The sequence below is a fragment of the Carassius gibelio genome, chromosome A6 (assembly GCF_023724105.1).
Source record: "Carassius gibelio isolate Cgi1373 ecotype wild population from Czech Republic chromosome A6, carGib1.2-hapl.c, whole genome shotgun sequence".
Lineage (NCBI taxonomy): Eukaryota > Metazoa > Chordata > Actinopteri > Cypriniformes > Cyprinidae > Carassius > Carassius gibelio.
The window spans coordinates 23,299,278-23,317,657 of record NC_068376.1 but is presented as its reverse complement, the minus strand read 5'-3'; the positions used below and the strand labels follow the sequence as shown (position 1 = coordinate 23,317,657).

At 35.4% G+C, this 18,380-nt stretch overlaps 1 protein-coding gene across 1 annotated transcript in view; it reads right to left on the bottom strand.

The window, feature by feature from the left end:
• Positions 1-1,813: 1,813 nt before the first annotated feature.
• Positions 1,814-18,380, bottom strand: part of LOC128015764 (electroneutral sodium bicarbonate exchanger 1-like) — a 20,609-nt gene continuing 4,042 nt past the window's right edge. Inside the window, exons 2-25 of the mRNA XM_052599869.1 lie at positions 15,369-15,450; positions 15,096-15,257; positions 13,760-13,895; positions 13,166-13,326; positions 11,800-11,988; positions 11,303-11,388; positions 11,014-11,171; positions 10,838-10,925; positions 10,570-10,716; positions 10,392-10,492; positions 10,001-10,175; positions 9,753-9,886; positions 8,897-9,142; positions 8,606-8,711; positions 7,874-8,035; positions 7,648-7,761; positions 6,747-6,908; positions 6,402-6,653; positions 5,954-6,022; positions 5,695-5,868; positions 5,115-5,246; positions 4,343-4,455; positions 4,020-4,128; positions 1,814-3,201 (exon numbers count right to left, since the gene is read on the bottom strand). Of these exons, the coding sequence (XP_052455829.1) occupies positions 3,190-3,201; positions 4,020-4,128; positions 4,343-4,455; positions 5,115-5,246; positions 5,695-5,868; positions 5,954-6,022; positions 6,402-6,653; positions 6,747-6,908; positions 7,648-7,761; positions 7,874-8,035; positions 8,606-8,711; positions 8,897-9,142; positions 9,753-9,886; positions 10,001-10,175; positions 10,392-10,492; positions 10,570-10,716; positions 10,838-10,925; positions 11,014-11,171; positions 11,303-11,388; positions 11,800-11,988; positions 13,166-13,326; positions 13,760-13,895; positions 15,096-15,257; positions 15,369-15,450 (3,270 nt within the window). The 3' untranslated portion in view covers positions 1,814-3,189. The remainder of the gene's footprint in view (positions 3,202-4,019; positions 4,129-4,342; positions 4,456-5,114; positions 5,247-5,694; positions 5,869-5,953; positions 6,023-6,401; positions 6,654-6,746; positions 6,909-7,647; positions 7,762-7,873; positions 8,036-8,605; positions 8,712-8,896; positions 9,143-9,752; positions 9,887-10,000; positions 10,176-10,391; positions 10,493-10,569; positions 10,717-10,837; positions 10,926-11,013; positions 11,172-11,302; positions 11,389-11,799; positions 11,989-13,165; positions 13,327-13,759; positions 13,896-15,095; positions 15,258-15,368; positions 15,451-18,380) is intronic.

Genomic DNA, 18,380 nt, shown 5'->3' with positions numbered 1-18,380 from the left:
AAATGTTGTACTTTCACTTCTTTCTAATGAAGGGGGGAAAGAGAGGAAATAAACAAACACATCTAGAGACTGAGATAGAGGATACAGGTTATGTTCTATATCTTGGATGTATAGGATTTAGTGATTAAAAGTATTAAATATTTACTGAGGATTCTAATAATAGCAGTGAAAAAAGCCATCACCTATGGCTTCAGCAAAAACAGTGGGAACAGACTGTGACAGAAATATACAATATGGAAAGATTGTTTACAAGTCAGAACAAATTAATGGGGTTTAACGGTTTTGTTTACATGTGTGAATGTGTATATGTATTTATATTTGGATGTGCCTTTGTTGATAACTATATGTCTACATGAATATATGTAAATATGAGCTTATGTGAATTTGTATATATGTATCCATATAACAACCCTTTATACATTTTCTTCCATTCAAGTATCTTTTTTTCCTACCTAAAATACAGAAAGAACATACATATCAGTTTGCTGTGAAATAAAAAGTAAACTGAACATTTATTTATTTTTTTGTTAGTAATTGTAAGTAATTGTAAAAGATGAACACTGCAACTTAGGTTTATTTGCTATCCATGCATGGACTTTTGTCTTCTCTAGAAAACTCCTGTTAAAGTGTGAATATTAAATATGATGATCCATCATAAGAATGTTATTTTGTACATCTTTCAGCCATCATTGTATTGCATTACATTGCGTTATTTGATACAATAAAAAGCTTTGATCACAAAAGTAAGCATTTGAATCATCTTACTAAGATAGATTTTTGGAAGATATAGCATGCTAGCTGATATTTAAAAGCATTTTATGAAAGTACAGCCTGCTATCCTGCAAAAAGATATTTTTGATTTAACAAGCTGACAGAATTTCATCATGCATTTTGGGCATATAATATCAGTACCAAATTGTAAATGTTTGCTCAATATGAGCGTCTGGATAAAACTGAGTTGTTGTTTTTTTTTCTCATTGAGTATGAACCCCATGTTCTCAGTTAATTAACACTAATATATTAATATCACATTATTTTCTAAATATTTTGTCTCAAGGTATATTTCATATGTCAGACTTCAAGGTATATTTCATATGTCAGGGTTCAGTGAACTGTACCAGCATTTGTATTTGTACATACATTTAGACTCAAATTCATGGATAAATGTACATTTAATTAACCGTAACTTTACCTTAATTAGTCTTACCTTTTCTGAGGCAGTGCAGAGAAGTCAAGGTGTTTAAAAATGTCCAGATATTTATATACGGCATGTTGATACTGTGATGGTCACATATCTTTTCAGGCAGTTCTTACACATCACATCTGGTCAGCTCTTGATTTTTATCAGTACAGTTGAAGAACTCTTGCACAATTAATCATTTAGCCAACACAGAGTCATTGAAACATACAGACACAATATAAAATGAATATTTTAAAAGCTATATATTGTAATAATTATAGGCTACCCCCAAGTGTTTGTCTTGTTGCTAGGCTGTTTTGTACATTGTGCAGAACATCTATTTTATAATGGATTTTAAATTGTAAAGTTCAAAATGAGTACGTGCTAAAGTGAAATATACACTGTTGTTGAACATACAGTACATTCACATACATTAATCGACTCAAGGAGTATAACTATTGCAGAATTTAATGATCAATTATGTATAACACATTCATTTATTATCTAAAATTACATACATCTTGACCTGCTTTCAGCTGCAAATATCAAAGACATTATGCATCATTCAGTAAAGAACTGTAACCTACCGACCATTTGTTGAGAAACACGTAAGAAGGCACAACTCTCAGCAGGTTAATCTCATTCAGAAAATCTAGAATTTATTAGAGTGAAACAGACATTCTCTTTGAGTACATCCCAGCATTAAGATAACATGTACAATCAAGTAAATGACAACATCCCAATAAACAAGAAAGCCATGGAGGGGACAGTATAGATAATTTAGTTGCTTAATGTCATGCTGGGAAAATTCCTCATTCCTCAACATTCCAAAGCATTCCAACATTCCATATTAAATGTGACATTCTCATCTAAAGGCAGTTTAATAAGGTGAAATTACAACTTACAGACAACTGGTCCTGTAAGAAAAGTAGCGTTAACCCATTCATATTAACAGCCATTGTCTTACTATATCTGCTCATTTTATTAAAATACATTTATATAAAAAAGAAAATTCTTTACTTAAAATAATTGTATTACACTGGTATACTCTATATATTAATTCCCTTCAAAATATAAAATCATATTAATATATATCTACACAAAGTGCAACTGTAAATAAAGTGTTATTTCTGAAACTAAGAAAGTTTAGTGCTGAAACTTCTGTGGGAGTTTTACGAGTGTGGGGAGGTAGTCTGGAGAAGATGGCTTATTACTGGAAATGGTCTTCGTATGAAAACCTGAACAGTCCAGTTTGCCCTCAACCCTTGTGCCTTAAATTTGGATTGTGCATCTAAATGAACATTTCAACCACTCTGTTCTTACAGGTAGGGGAGGGGTGACATTAAAATGATGGTAAAAACAATCACGACAGATTTCATACTTGTCTATCAGTGTCCCTAGTGACCTAACCATATAGAAGCCTTTTATTGCTCAATATTAAACAAGTTTCAATACAACACGCAATAAAAATTCCATCTACTGGATAAGGAACGATTTGGTTCATGGCCAAGTTGGTCTAATGTAACTGATGGCTATTTATACTGGCACAAAAATAGTAATAACTGAGGTTATTATTCTGATTGGCCATTTGGCTTAAACACGCATGATTATCATGGATCTTTGACAATTGACAAACCACTCAGTAATATCTACAGCAAGTATATAGTTAAAATAAGAACATTTAAACCAGACAATTACCAAAAAAATAAAAATAATAATAAATAAAAATACATGTACACTACTGCACAGCACAGAGACGCCTATGTCTGCTAAAACTCAACTAAACATTAAAAATAACCTGGATTTGGTAGGAGGGAACATATTCACACACAAACTGACACACCAACATACAGCTATACACATGTGTGTGAACGCATGTGTGTGAGAAACAGTGGAAAAGAGTGAACTAATATTTGTATGTTTTTAGCACATGGCTGCTTTTTGTTAAGTCGGCTGAATTTCAAACAACTGACGCCAAGAATGTAATTTCTTCTTTCTGTGCGATTACTTCACGGAACCTCCTGCCAAGAGAAACATATACAGAGATAATATATATGTTAAACTCAAAACCTTTTAGCAGTTAAAACCCAATTTGTAATATAAAAATTAAAACTTAAAGGAATTATTCACCAGAAAACTTACCCTCAGGCCATCCAATATGTAGATGAGTTTGTTTCTTCATTAGAACACACATGGAGGAATTTAGCATCGCTTCACTTGCTTACCACTTTCTTTGCATTGAATGGGTGCCATCAGAATGAGAGTCCAAACAGCTGATAAAAACATCACAATAATCTACACTTCACTCAATCCACACAAGTAAACGCCAGCTCTTTAATTGACATCTTGTGAAGCATAAATCTGAACAAATTCATCATAAAGATGTTTTTAACAGTAAACTGCTGCTCCAGGCTAAATATCCTTTATTCATAACATTGGTGTATCCAGTGAAAAATGGTGAATCAGAAGAGAAATCAGCTCAGACAGGCACTACTTACAAGTGAAAATAGTCCAGAACATAAATGTCAGTGAATATTTATATGAGATGACAACTGGGAATGGACTTTTTTTTTTTTTTACTGGAGGAAGCATTATTATGGAGTGGTTTGTATTATTTGTGATGTTTTTATCAGCTGTTTGAACTCTCATTCTGATGGCACCCATTCACTGCAGATGATCCATTGGTAATGTAATACTAAATTTCTTCAAATCTGTCCTGATGAAGAAATAGAACCCATCTACAATCAAGAAAAGTAGTAGACACTTGGGTAAAAAGGGGAATTCAGGGAAGTGGAACAATAACCGACCATTAAAGGATGGAAAAAGCGAGGGTTCTTGCCTTTTTATGTGTGTTTGAGCGTTGTGTGTCCTTGTGATTGGAATTGAGGGATTTCCATACAGTAGTTTTAGACATTTCATCAGATATGTTAATATCAGAGGGATCAGTCCTGGACAGCAGGTGGACACAGTCGAGGAGAGGAGGAGTGAAGGGAAGGGAAGGGAAGGGGAGAAATGGAAAGGTGAGTGTTAGTAAGTACACACAGTCAGATACACAGTGGACATTGTGGGATCGAAGCTTATTTTGAACACTACTGGACAGGGCTCCAGGTTTTGCATCACATCATAGAGCTTCTGATGTGGAGGTCTGCAGCAGAGTGGTACCTGGGATCTGGGGTTCGAGGTGAGTGTAGAAGTTTGCTCTCCATGGGGATCTTCACTGTGTCTTTGTCTTCTAACTTCTCAGAGTCATCAACCAGCATCTCCTGTGATTCCTGCTACTCATATAAACACATACAAACACCCTCCTTCATTGTGTTTATGTATTACATGTGACAAAAAACAATGCAAGTTTAGGTTTATTTGTTAATTTCAGTTTAAATTCATAAATAGCATGATTTGATGGCAAGATCGGGTTAAGGTTTTTCAGGGTGGAAACTAAAATCTTACTACAATGTTTACTGGTAATTAAAAATAGTATTTGTAAGTGAATTTTGTTTTAAATAGTCACATGATCTCATTTTGTTTGTGGCCATCCAGTAAAGGAAATAAAATACATAAAATGAACAATAATAAAATAAGAACATCATCAAATGAAATATAAAAGATTTATAAAAAAAAATATTTTAAGCATTTTGTGCAAATTCATAAATCAAAATAAGTTTATCTCAAAAATGAAGATTTTATTCCACAAGAAGGAGAAAAATATGGCTAAAACTACTTCTGGTTCATCTGTTATGCATGAAATATAATGCTAGGTTAGGACACATTGCATGGTGGGATACATTACCGAATAATTTTGGCAAATGTTCCCAAAAAGTTTTCTGCCCATAAAGCAAAATGTACAAATTAAGCACATCATACATACTGTCATGTTTATACTACTATTTGCTGTATGACCTTTTGCTTTATTAAACTTTGCATATGGATCACAAACCTCCTCTGCTTTTTTGGAATCATCATCCAGCTTCTTCTTCTTATTCTCAGGCATCAGATCATCAAGGTAACTTAGCTCCCGTTTGAAAAAACAGAAGTCCAGAAGCTTACGGATGAACACTAATGCCAGCACCTACAGGAGATAAAACACATTTGCTACTAATAGACTATTACAGTATGATTACAATGGTTCATAAACCAACCTTCACCACTGTACAGTAGAGAACAGCACTAGCTACAACCAAGACCATGGGTTTTATTCCCAGGGATAGCATGAACTGACAAAAGTAATGTATTGTACACCTTAATCTTTTTGGAAGTTTTATGCCAAATGTATAAATGTAAATCTCACAATTTATGGAAACTGTACCAATAGGATTCGCTATGATTATCAATGGAACATTTACACATTTATTTATTTTATTTAAAATATGAATTTAAAATGATGTGAGACTTTGAAAGAATACAATTTATTAGTCAGTCAGACTGATACTGTAAAAATACTAGTCTAGTAGAGGTATATTTGCTATTTTTCATTTTAACATCACTAACATAAATGTGTTATTCGTTTCAGGTCGTACCATCATAGGGAAGACGATTGCAGCAGGGGAAGTTTTGATGACCCAGAGCAACACAAGGCAGGTAAGCTGGGTCAGAGTGAACAGGTGAACCTTCCTCAGAGGAACATGACGTAGATAAATAAAGTCAGGTTGGTGCTTCGCTGGCATGCCAAACAACTTCAGACGATCAAAAAACTGAGAAAGACAGGACAGAGAAGTTGATGAATGATTAACATGTTGGTGTGCACATGCATTGTTAGTATCAGATGAATATGTTTACCTGAATGCCTTTCAGAGATGAGACGCCCATATAAAGAAAAACACCATAGAGAACTGGCATGGGAATGAACTGTGAAACAAAAATCAGGCATTAAAACATTTTGTTATCTAATGCAGTGACTTTTATATATATTTCAAGTGTGCCTAATTTAAAGGGAAGAACACAAAATAAGATATTTTAAAAAAATGTTAGTAACGTTAGTAAGCAAACGTTTTCGGGTTCCATTGACGTTCTTAGTATATGCAAAAATGCTATGAAAGGGGACTTGAAATCATTTGGTTACTTAGAAATATCTTCTTTTGTGTTTTGCAGAAGAAAGTAAGTTATACAGGTCTGTAATGAAATGAGGGGCAGTAAATGATAACAGAATTAAAATTTTTGAGTCAACTGCCCCTTTAAGAAGGCCCATATACATATTATATGACAACCACAGAATTTTTGGAATTACCTGTAATGCTCCAGTCATGAACACAGAGCAGCCCATGAGTAGAAAAATGACTAAACCAGTCAGCCTCTGTTCTCTAATACCCAGAAACCGAGGCTGCTCTCCGGGGGCGGCGCTTTCAGACTCTAGCTTCAGGCTGTTGACATGGGAAATGGACAGGACGGTTGCTGCAACAAACCAGGGTAACCCCATGATGGAACATACAGCCAGCATCACTCCAACCATCAGAAGATCCAAATGGTACCCGCAGCCTTTCTGTGTAGAGGAAATGGGGCACAAACTTACATATGATCAGCGCGCGCACACACGCACATCCCTGTAAAGGTCCATTTAGAAAAATAAACATACTAGCAGTTTGTGTTCCTTGCGGTTTATTATGACGGCGGTGATCTGTTGGTCCATGAAAATGAGGATGGTGCAGAGAAGAGCTGGCATTGGAGCAGCCAGCACAGTCCACCATGGGTTTCGGCCAATAGGGTTAATAAGCCAACCACGGTCATCACGCGTGGGCTGGAAAACACAACCAGGAGAAAGTCAAAAAAACGACCAAACCCCTATAAAATCATATTACTGATTATTTTCTGTCTGAACACAATGGGCCTCATTCATGAAACATTCATAAATATATGAGTTAACTCTGAGTAATTTGCATATAAAACAGACCTTTAAACAATTATATAATTGAATGACTTTGGCTTAGAATAATATATAATAAAATGCATTTCAATTATGATTTAAATAAACATACCTCACATATAAAATGATGCATGCAATATTATGCACACATTGATATAATTGAATGACTTTGGCTTAGAATAATATATAATAAAATGCATTTCAATTATGATTTAAATAAACATACCTCAAATATAAAATGATGCATGCAATATTATGCACACATTGCTTATATCCAATAAATATAAATTCTGAAATATTAATAATAATATAAAATGATTCTTGCAAATACTTAGCATAGAGGCTAAAACGCATGTTGATCATAGCACAAAGGTCAATGTTGGAATGATCCTTCTACTTCTTGAAGAGAAAGCATGGATTATCCACAAGGGGGCAGAAGAAATATACTTTACTACGTGTCATACCACGTTTTTTCTTTTTTTTGGCAAAGTATTGATCACATTAAAGATTTAAAAGCCTTAGAAAGCAATTTATCAAATATATTTTATACAGAGTTTAAAAAATACAAACACAAGTGTGTGCGTTTGTATGCACATTCGTTTATGATCCCTACCTTGAATTTGCTGGGCACTTGTAATTTTTGGGATGGAACTCCAATTAAATAATCAATCAGGACCATGAGAACAATGGTGAGGAAGACAGCAAAATCACTGATCACTGACCGTACCTACATCACAGAAACACACAAGTACACACTTTGCATTTACTGTATAGAAAATGACACTGTGAATGCAAACAGTGTTTGTGAATGAGTATTTTAATTTGTATTTAATCCTCACCCGTGTTGGGAAGTATTTGCTAGTCTTGAACTGTTTCAGGAAGGTGGACAGGAAAAAGGTACCGAAAAACAAGATGGACGACCAGAAGAGCACATCAGGAGTGTAGGGACCATGGTGTCCACACGCAGATCCAATAAACTGCCCCTGGAGATCTAAACACTCCTATCCACAACACACACACACAAAGTTTGGCTCATGTTGCACTGGCAACCAACATGCTGTGAAAATAGGATTAGCACTTAATGTGATCTGTGTGAGACTACACTGTGAAATAACACTGCAGTAATGGGACCAAATTGAAAAACAGGACTTTGACTGTAAATCACATTTAGAGGAGCATTTTTCCCAGTAAGATTTAACAAAATGAATGCTATAATATATCTGACAGATAAAGGGTACTGTATATTCAAAATCATCTACACTCAAGTGAGATTAAGACTCTAGGTCATATCAGTGGCGCTTTTTTATTACACTGACCAGAATTTTGAAATCTCATTACTTTCGGAAAAAAATTATAATAGGTAATAAATGAACAGGGTATTTTTACAATGGCATCAGTAACCAAAAAACTTTGACTTTTGTGGGATGATACATCCACACCAGTAGGTGTCAGAATAAATTTATGACCACTGTTGTATCAGCCAGCTAAAGAAAAAATGGATTTAAATGAGCATCTAAGGTGGAAGAATGTTTCCGGCTAAGATTGTGGGAGGATGTGGGAGGCTGAAGTACCGATACAGTGAAGTTGCTCCATGGCACTGCAGAGGCTGTGATGTTCCTTTGATTCCACAGTTCTAGTGTTTTATTACTAGGGTTATCCGGCTGTGCACACCTACAGCTGAAGGCACACAATACAATGTGTTAAAATTGGTTTCGGAAAACAATTATTCAGAAAAGTCCTTTGCTCTTTATTTTATCTCATTTATGTCTAGGAGCAACAACCGATGAAGATTATTGTTTACTGACTTCCAACTTGACCAGCAGGTGCATAGTGTGCATCTGTGAATATTAGTTTATACTTACTAGGCCAGTGTTAGTTTGTCTAGATCGGCATGTCTGTTGATTGGGTACAGTTCTCCAAGATGGAAAAGTTTCTCTAGTGCTTCGTAAATGAAGATAAGACATATCAGTGCAGCAAACGCTTCCTCTGTGAAACGTGTAATGTAGCACACCAAGGAGCTGGCATCCGTTGCCACGAGAATCAGACACAGGAAAGCTGTCCACAAACCGATACAAGTGCGCAGGGATAGGTACGAGAGATCGTAATCTCTAAAGGGAGAGAAACAATATACAGTAGTGAGTTACTGTAAGATCTGATTACCGTATTTTTCGGACTGTAAGTCGCAGCTGAGTATAAGTCGCATCAGTCCAAAAATACCAAGAGAACCAAGAACCAAGAGAAAACATTACCGTCTCCAGCCACGAGAGGGCGCTCTATGCTGCTCATTGTAGGCTACAGGAGCACTGAGCAGCATCTCTGGCAGCATAGAGCGCCCTCTCGCGGCTGGAGACGGTAATGTTTTCTGTTGGTTCATTTCTCTTGGTTCATGTCAAATTAATTTTGATAAATAAGTCGCACCTGACTATAAGTCGCAGGCCCAGCCAAACTATGAAAAAAAGTGTGACTTATAGTCTGGAAAATACGGTATATATGAAATATTTTGCAGATTTTGCAGGCTTAATCAGTAAATTAATACTAAATTGGTACAGAAGATATATTTAAAATATATATTCTACATTCCATGAAAATAACTTATTTTTTAAGAGAGTTTTTTAATATATTTTAATAACCAATGACCATTTAATCTGGGTGAGAAAGCGATTGATTAGTTAATGATTAAGTATATTAATATTAATCCTTGGTCTGTTCTGTACTGACTTGCAGAACTTGAAGAGAATCTTTTCAAACACGAGGACAGGTCCAGTGCTGCCCAGTATAGTAAGCGGCTGTCCAGCGAAAAGAGAGTATGCTACTCCGGTCATAGACGCTCCTAAAAGAGACTCAATGGCACTCTGACACACACATAAATACAAATGACTGCTGTGTTTTGCATTACAAACATATATTTATGTGACTTTGCCTAATAGACCACACAGAAACAAATCTGTGTGTGTTTGCATACTTACAATGCGTCCTTCTGTAGCCTCTCCCAAAAGGCCTCCAAACGTGATAACAGGTGACATACAGGCACAGTACAGAAACAGAAAAGAAGCTACACACTGCAAATTCAGACCGTCTTTAAAATCACTCAAATAAAATGGGGCTTTTCTTTTCACATCCAGAATCAGTCCTCCAAACAACCTATAGAGAGAGTGAAGAGACACAGCGAGAGCTAAATTAAACATTTCTATCCCCTAAACCTCTAACCTGTCAAATTGAATACATTCAATATGTTCACTAGGCTATTTTCCTCATGAGGACTGTTTTTGGCTCCTCTCAAAGAAGATGAGTTCAGGTTTTCATATCCTAGTGACGATATTTGGTCTTGCACAATGTTGTTAAAACTTGGCCACACACCTTCCGGTTCTCTGCAGTTCTGGTCCATGGTGTTCTCCATGCGGCTCTTCCTCAACAGGGACAGCTGTTCCGTTCGGCACTCCAGGCATCTTTCTTTTCTCCTATTCCGGAGAAAAAAGGAATAGATCAATTACAACAAATCAATCACATCAGGCACACTTGTTGGTTTTCCCCATACCTGTGATGGGACACTTTTAGGAGGTTCTATGCGTATAGAAGGGTCCCATTCTCCTGGAGGCAGAACTGTCACTTGATCCAGAAACTCATCTATACCGGCTAACAAATCAGTTCTGTCCTTGGCCTTATAAGCAACGTCGTGGAAAATCTAAATAATGGAAAAATAGCATTATATAAAATAAAATAAAGATATTTTATAAATCTGATTTATTCTACAAAAGGTATTTCTAAATGCAGTAATATCCAATGAGACAATAATATGCATTGACCTCATCGGTCATGATGGTGGCCATGGAGCGACCGATCTCATGGTACTGTTGAGCTTTTCCATCAGGACCAAGCAAAATGAACAAGAATCTGCAGAGTAAAAATTGAAAATTTGGATCATTCTGCTACAGTGGATTTATCAGCTTCATATATGCATTTGCAAACAAACACGTTGTACCTAGTGGGAATGGGAACTTCAGTGAGCCCTGTGAGCAGTACAGCAGGAGACAGGCGAACAAACGCAATGATGGACCTTTCTAAAAAGTCCAGCTCCCCAACCAGCACATTGGAAGCTTCTGCTCCGATGGGGATCTTCTTCATGAAATGTGTGTCCACCTAGAGTGAGAGAAGATCATAGCAGTGTTATTTATATAATAATATAGTATTTATTAATATTTTTTTGTTTTGTTTTTTTTGTTCAGTTTCAACAAACTTGTGATGTTGTTCTTGATATGTGTTTCTAGTACCTTGCTGAGATCCATCTGGCTATTATCCGGTGCTCCATTCTTTAAATCTGGGTTTGTAGGTGGAGGCTGGGGAGAAGTAGCAGGACCTGAGAGAAACAATTAAATATGATTCATATCTTATAACTACAGCATCCTACAATATCCACACCATACACAGTATAGTACCAAAATAAAGGTGTATGCATATGTATATTACTGAACTAATATATTTAATTACAATTAAGTAAATTATTTGAAAGTATAACCATAAAACTTAAACATTAAGTATTAGTACGAGACTAATAGGTAGAATCACTTATCAGCCAAGTTATATCCACTTTTTCATCTGCAACCATGAGTATGCAAACCCAGTAAACCAGTTAATTTTCATATTACAAGGAAACCACTCAGGATGTGAAAATGAACAATATTTAGTTATATCCACAGGGCTCATGTTGTATTTAACCAATAATATTTCTTTATGATGCACATGTAAAATGCAATGCAGTTTAGCTCACCCGCCTTGTCCATATGATGAGGTTCACTCTGTCTCCTGCCTGAGTCAGTGAGGGATTTGACCATTGGCAGCAGGTTGTTCCTCTTCTTGTCACTCTGGTGGTGATGCCGCTTCAGAAGTGCCTCTCGAACCTTCATTCTCACACTGTCATCCAGTTCATGAGCTGCCTCCTGATGGTCAAGCACCAAATCTACACACAACAAATTATACATCTACACATGAGAATACAAACCAAATACAATTGGCTTTTGAAAGACAATCTTGTATAATAATATACAAATACAAAAATATAAATATAAAAATATAAATATAAAATAATAATAATAATCTTGTCCTTTTAGTTTTTTCTTTTATTGTTCGCATGATTAAACTTTATGATGATGATGGTCAACTTCATATGAATATGTTATAATCCAGCATGTTAAGCAATGCAATACTTTCTCAGCCTCTCACTTTGTCTTTTTCTTTAAAACCTCCCACAGTTCCAGTCGGAGCTGATGCAGCACTGTTAATCTGCATCACTCACTCTTTCCCTCCCTTCCAACCTTTCAAGTATAATTAATCTCCCTTGGTCTCCCTGTCCTTCTGTTTCTCCAGAAATTCATCTTGTTCTTACAACTGCTGCAACACTGATCATAACAGTTATGCCCCGACAAGACACAGGTTACATTGTGAGTCTATTAGTGTCTATTAGACTTCAATGGCAGATAGTCATTGATCAATACATTTAAAATTAAACAATGTATTTGAGTTATCAAGCACAAATGTCATGAATTATGTATAAAAACTGGCCGCAATTTTTAAATTGTTTTGTTTTTGTATTCATACTGAGGTCCTCACAAGTAACATATGAGAATTTGTTTTATATATGCGTAATTTTGCCACTAGTGGCCACCAAACAGAATTGCAATAATTACTATAGTTTTCAAACTGGTAGTCCTTGGCCAAACTCATGCTACTGGACATTTTGAGCCACTGAAACATACATAATTTTGAAAGAACAGCTACAGTTTTTTAAATCTTAAAGTCGACCTACAAATGGCGTTCTTATAGTTGTCTCTTCACATTAAAGGAGATTTTAACACTAAGAAATGACATACTTCACCGTTATTTTAATTTTTAATCTTTCCTACTCTTCAAGGTGACATGTGCTGCTGACAGCTGTGCCACTTGTTTCTCTAACTAAGTATCCATGGGTGTTTTTTGTTTTTTAATGAGTGATTGGATGTTTCTAAGTGGGAGGAATGGGAGGTTACAGGTGGGCCTTCTAAACTACAGGATCTGAGCACACACTTGCCACACTGCTGTAATATTCCCAATTAAAGACATGTACATTTTTAATGTTAGAATTTGTCCTCTTCACTGACCTGCAATTTCCTCGATGCAGCTGGCCTTCATGTCCAACAGAACAGTTCCATTAATGATACAGCTCCGTAGCTCAAACAAACTATGGAGAGAGAGTGTAGCTACGTACGGCTTACTCCACCTTTCTCCTCCATCTTCCACGTCCTCCTCAAACTTTAACCACCTGAGAAGTATTAAAGAACAATGAGAGTCAAATAGACAGACTCTCACTTCAATTCTCAGAAGGCAACAGAGGGTTGTTTGATAACCAAGAAGTTTTAAACTGGGATCTGGGAACCTCCAGGGGGCCGCAAGGGAGTACTAGTGGGTCTGTGGAAAGGTTTAGAGAAAAACAGTGTAAAAAATGTAAAAATGAATAAAGTAATAGATAAATAATAGATTTCCTTTTTAATTATAACAAATATTAAAATAGATATTTTTAATAAATAACGAAATGATAATACATATAACAGTACATTACTTTAGTGAAATTGCAAGAAAATACATCTGTGTTTTGCACAAGAATGATCATGTTTGGCAGTCTGTGACATTTAAAAGATTCAAAACCCCGAGTTACATTTGAGCACTGAATATAACGTTGCAGGACATATGAATACCTTGCCGTTTCCTTCCACTCTGCATCTTTGCCATCTTTAACACAGATTTCATCAAGTTCTGTGAAGAGGTCATGGGCTGCATGCTCCTCATCCTCTTCAGTGCCCAGAATAAACTGAACCCTCTGGGATGGAGTATCTGTGAAAGAGATATGAAGAATGAGAGACACAGAGAAGAGGATATTTGAAAAAAATATTTTCACAGTGAGGGAGGAAGTAGAGGACGGAAGCACAGTAAACAAAAGTCTCATCTGAGCAATTTTCTGTGTTTGTTGTCATGAATATCATGAGTTTATGTTTTTAGGTTTTGTTGAAGGGTTCAAGGGTTGAGAAAATATAAGAATAATCCAAAGAGTACTTTTTTGAAGGAATTTATCGCCCAAAAATAACATTCAGGCCCAAACAACATACTGTACGAAATGGTCCTATTTCATTTGTATGTTTTTTTTACTTATTTTTTTACGTATTACCTTTGAGAGATTGTTTTGGAGGAAAGAATATGCAACTGATATATATTTATATGCGAGAGTAACATCCAATATAATTGTATAGTACTTGTCACCATATGTATCACTGTGCTTGTTTGTATTTGCACATTCCAGAAAGTCTTTAAGTAAAGCAGTCATTTTACATTTGATAGCAAAGCTTGAAAAATTAATAAATAAATAAAATAAAGCTTGATTCTTTGACCTCAATGTACTAAAACGTGCACACGATTACTATAGCATTCCCTGGATTTACTATTGAGTAGATTTGTAAATTGTGCCACGATTTACTAATTCGTTCCCTCGATTCCCTCGTGCACACGATTTAGCAAATCGAGCGAACGCAATAGTAAATCGAGGGAACACCATAGTAATCTTGGTCACGTTTTAGTAAATTAAGGGAACGAATTAGTAAATTGTGCCCACAATTTATTTATTTTTTCCTGCGTGTCATGTGCTGGGCTCCGTAGAATCTTTAAAAACACTGAATCATTCGGGAAAATAATCATATGAATGATTCATAAGTCATTTACTAAACTAGTACACCAGTTCATTCAGTAGTGCCACTACAGTGTATGTGCCTATAGGAGACAGTAATAGATTAAATAAATGTGAATGTTGTGTCTAAACTCTAAATTTGTCTCTACATTTTTTACTAACTTCTTTTTCACTAAATTGTTTTATAATAGCAATATCAAATGATCAGCTGTTGCGTTATATATATACTTACATGTACTTTGAATTTGGTGCTTTTGCGAGGGTTACTTTAGAATCCTATATAATTCTCCGATTTATCTTCCTGTGAATGAACTTACAAGTGTTGCTCAACTAGCTGCTGTTGTTGTCGTTCTCACCGTGTGATGTTGTGGTACTTTCTGTGTTCATGTCTTCTTGAGCTTCACTTCCAGCCTGCATCCTGTCAGCTCTCCTGCGGTGTTTGGAGCTGTGCGGTCGGTGATGACGATGAGACTGTCTACCCATGGGCATCCGCACACCCACACACAGAGTCCTGTGACCTGAGAAAAAAGATAGATGGTGAAATTGTGATTTTCCAGTTAATATGGCTGTATTGACCTGTTAACTGTATCACACGAATGACTGAGTATGTGTTGTGGATGCATACTAACCCTCAAGCTCTTCTTTCTCATAATGGATATTCAGAACTGAGCTGGTGCCACCATGGTCCACCACAGCTTCCTCATCAGGCCTCTGTAAGACACATGTTTACTTGTTTTAATGAGAGTGTGAAAAATTACATACATGACCATAGTCTTACTAACTCTTAACTATTTTTCTTCATCAATACAGTGTTGTTTATTTTTTTATTTTTTGCGGGATGTCACACAACTAAGGACATGTTTTTTAGCCCCACAACCTAATACTCACAAAAGCATTTCATTTTCAATATTAAGATAATATTTACTATGTATTCACCTGTTTCATGGTAATTTTTCTATGTTTCACTATATTTGTGGGGATATTATGCCCTCTTCCTTTGCGTGAACAGTGTTATGCAAATCTTCCCACATAGTGATGTAGAGATTTGGGGGCGTGTTAGAATGAGTCATTGGGGAGGGGGGGGGGGGGGGTTGTACGAGTCTTAACTTTTAGAAAGAATATCTCTTTGGATTTGAGTCTTTGCAACTTTACAGATCTTCTATATGCACAAAGAGCATGTAACACTCCAAAGAGAAAGGAAAAACTGAAATCGCATCATATGACCCCTTTAATCAAATGATAAAGGAAAATAAGATTTTTTTTTCATAATTTGACCTTTCCACTTAATCAAAATGACTAAAGTCAAAAGACACACTTAAAAATATTACCAAATTAAAACAATATGCTTTGCATATTTTTCATCAAATATAAAAAAGTACATTAGTTAGTACTGAATTTTTTCTTTAGACCATACATATTTTATTTAGCACATGAACTGCTTGACCCTCCAGACCTGTTAGACACAAAATAGTACATGTATATAAATATTGCATGATCCTGGGCAGTTTAGTTGTGAATGTATGCAAAATAGATGCACAGTGGCACATAATCCATTAAATACGTTAAATCAAAGTTGCATATAAGAATAAGATCTTACCTGACTTTGTGGTTGACTGTGAATAAAGGTATTGTAAACCCCTACCCCAAACTGTCAGAGATCACTGATATTTATTAGGCTTCCTTCACTTCCTTGCTTACATTTGTGTGTGTTTGTGTGTATGATATCCCACTGGGATGCCTCTATCTTTCCATGACAAAGATGATTCATCAGTGTGTTTTCACAGCTTTATTCAGCAGAAACACAAGCCTATAATTATAATATAAACCCTGTTAAACATTTTCTGAAAAAATGAAATCAAAATAATAATAATAAATAAATAAAGAATTAAATAAATAAATACGGCCAAACGGAAGGCACAAATATACTTTATAATGCAGTACAACAACAATAGATTTAAGAAAATCTTTCTCAATGAACCCATTTGTTTTAAAATGATCTATATTCACTGTTGTGCAAATGATGCTCTGTTGTGTTTTTTTGCTTGAGGCTTATGTGTATATTTGATCAATGAGGTATCGATTGACAGTCATAGTTTGGATCAGCATTGAGGTCATGCATTACATTGCGTGTTACAAAAAAAGCACCAATTTACATTGTGTGTTACAACAAAAGCACCAGTAGCTTTCCACTATAATAGCATCCAATCTTGTTTCCAACATCCCACTAACATATAATTATGGTTAAGGCATCTTATCAAGGTCCACCAGAACCACAGTTATTACAGGCTTAAGAGCAAATGCTTAAAATGATGCCAAGTTTCATGCTTTTCTAATCGTAAGACTACCGAATTTGATTTCACTGTTATTTTAGCTTCTATTTCCAGGTATTAAATGTTACATAGCTGCAATGCAAAATCACTGTAACTATACCTAAATTTTGAATGATAACCGTTTTATTGAAATGGTTCCAACAGTCAAACCCTCTCCTTTCCTTTTGAAGAATGAGTGCATGCGTGAATGCAAGCGAAATTGTATTTTGCGAAGGGGGACCCATCAGTTAAAAAGCCCTTACGTACTGTTACTGTACTGTTATACGAATATTTGTTCCCAGATGTATTGCACTGCACGACAATAGGATGGGACGGTAGGACTTGCCAGAGTACAGACGTCATTGTATAGATTGGTTAGAAGGGTTCGACTATTTTAAACTTTACATACTGTTTAAAAAAAGTTACATAGGACACTTAAAGCTTGACACATGCATGCAACTGCAAGATACATTTGTCTTAATGTTTTTTTATTATTATTTTAAATAAAATAGTAGAAATATATCTGAAGTTTACTAGATAAACTATCAATCTCACTAATCGTATTATTGTTTTTTGAACAATAACTAACTAATTACTTACTTGTTTTATTTTGTAATTTATGTAATCAGTACTTAAGTGACAGTCTAGACAACCATAAAATCTATCATTCAGACTGCCCTGTTGTCCTAAATATGGATCATTTGAGTAGTTGTTGTCATTAAAACACTTTCCCAGGGGGACAGAGAAAATAGTGATAGAGCTAATCATGTGAACAAGTTGATGAATTTTTAATTATCTGCACCATGCTGTTTTTATCCTACTCCTCTCTCAATATCTACTTGTCTTTCTCCTTTATAGGTCTGACATGAGCACATAAAATAATAACAAAACACTTGAGCTGACTAGACTGCTCCTGTGTCACCTTGGCACTCGTTTGTGTGTACAGTATCTGTGTGTGTCATTTTCCACTCACTTCTTACCTCTACTTATCCCCAGGCAACAGTTTCACACTCCCCGAACTGCGATTTTATTTTTCTTAATTGTTACTTTCTATCTTGCAGCTGTGAGCTATAAAAACACAACTGCTAGATGGAATTTTGACTTTAAAGTCCACATCGTGACTTCATATCAAATACAACTGTATTTCTCACAATTGAAAATTTAAGCTATTCCAAAAGTTTAGGGTCAGTATAATTTTTTTATTAAAACTAATGCTTTTATTCAGCTAGGATGCACAGTAAAGTAATTTCGAATATTACAATTAACAAAAACAATTATAATTTTCAACAAATATATGAAGTTCAAAATAACAATTTCATAATCAATTATTTT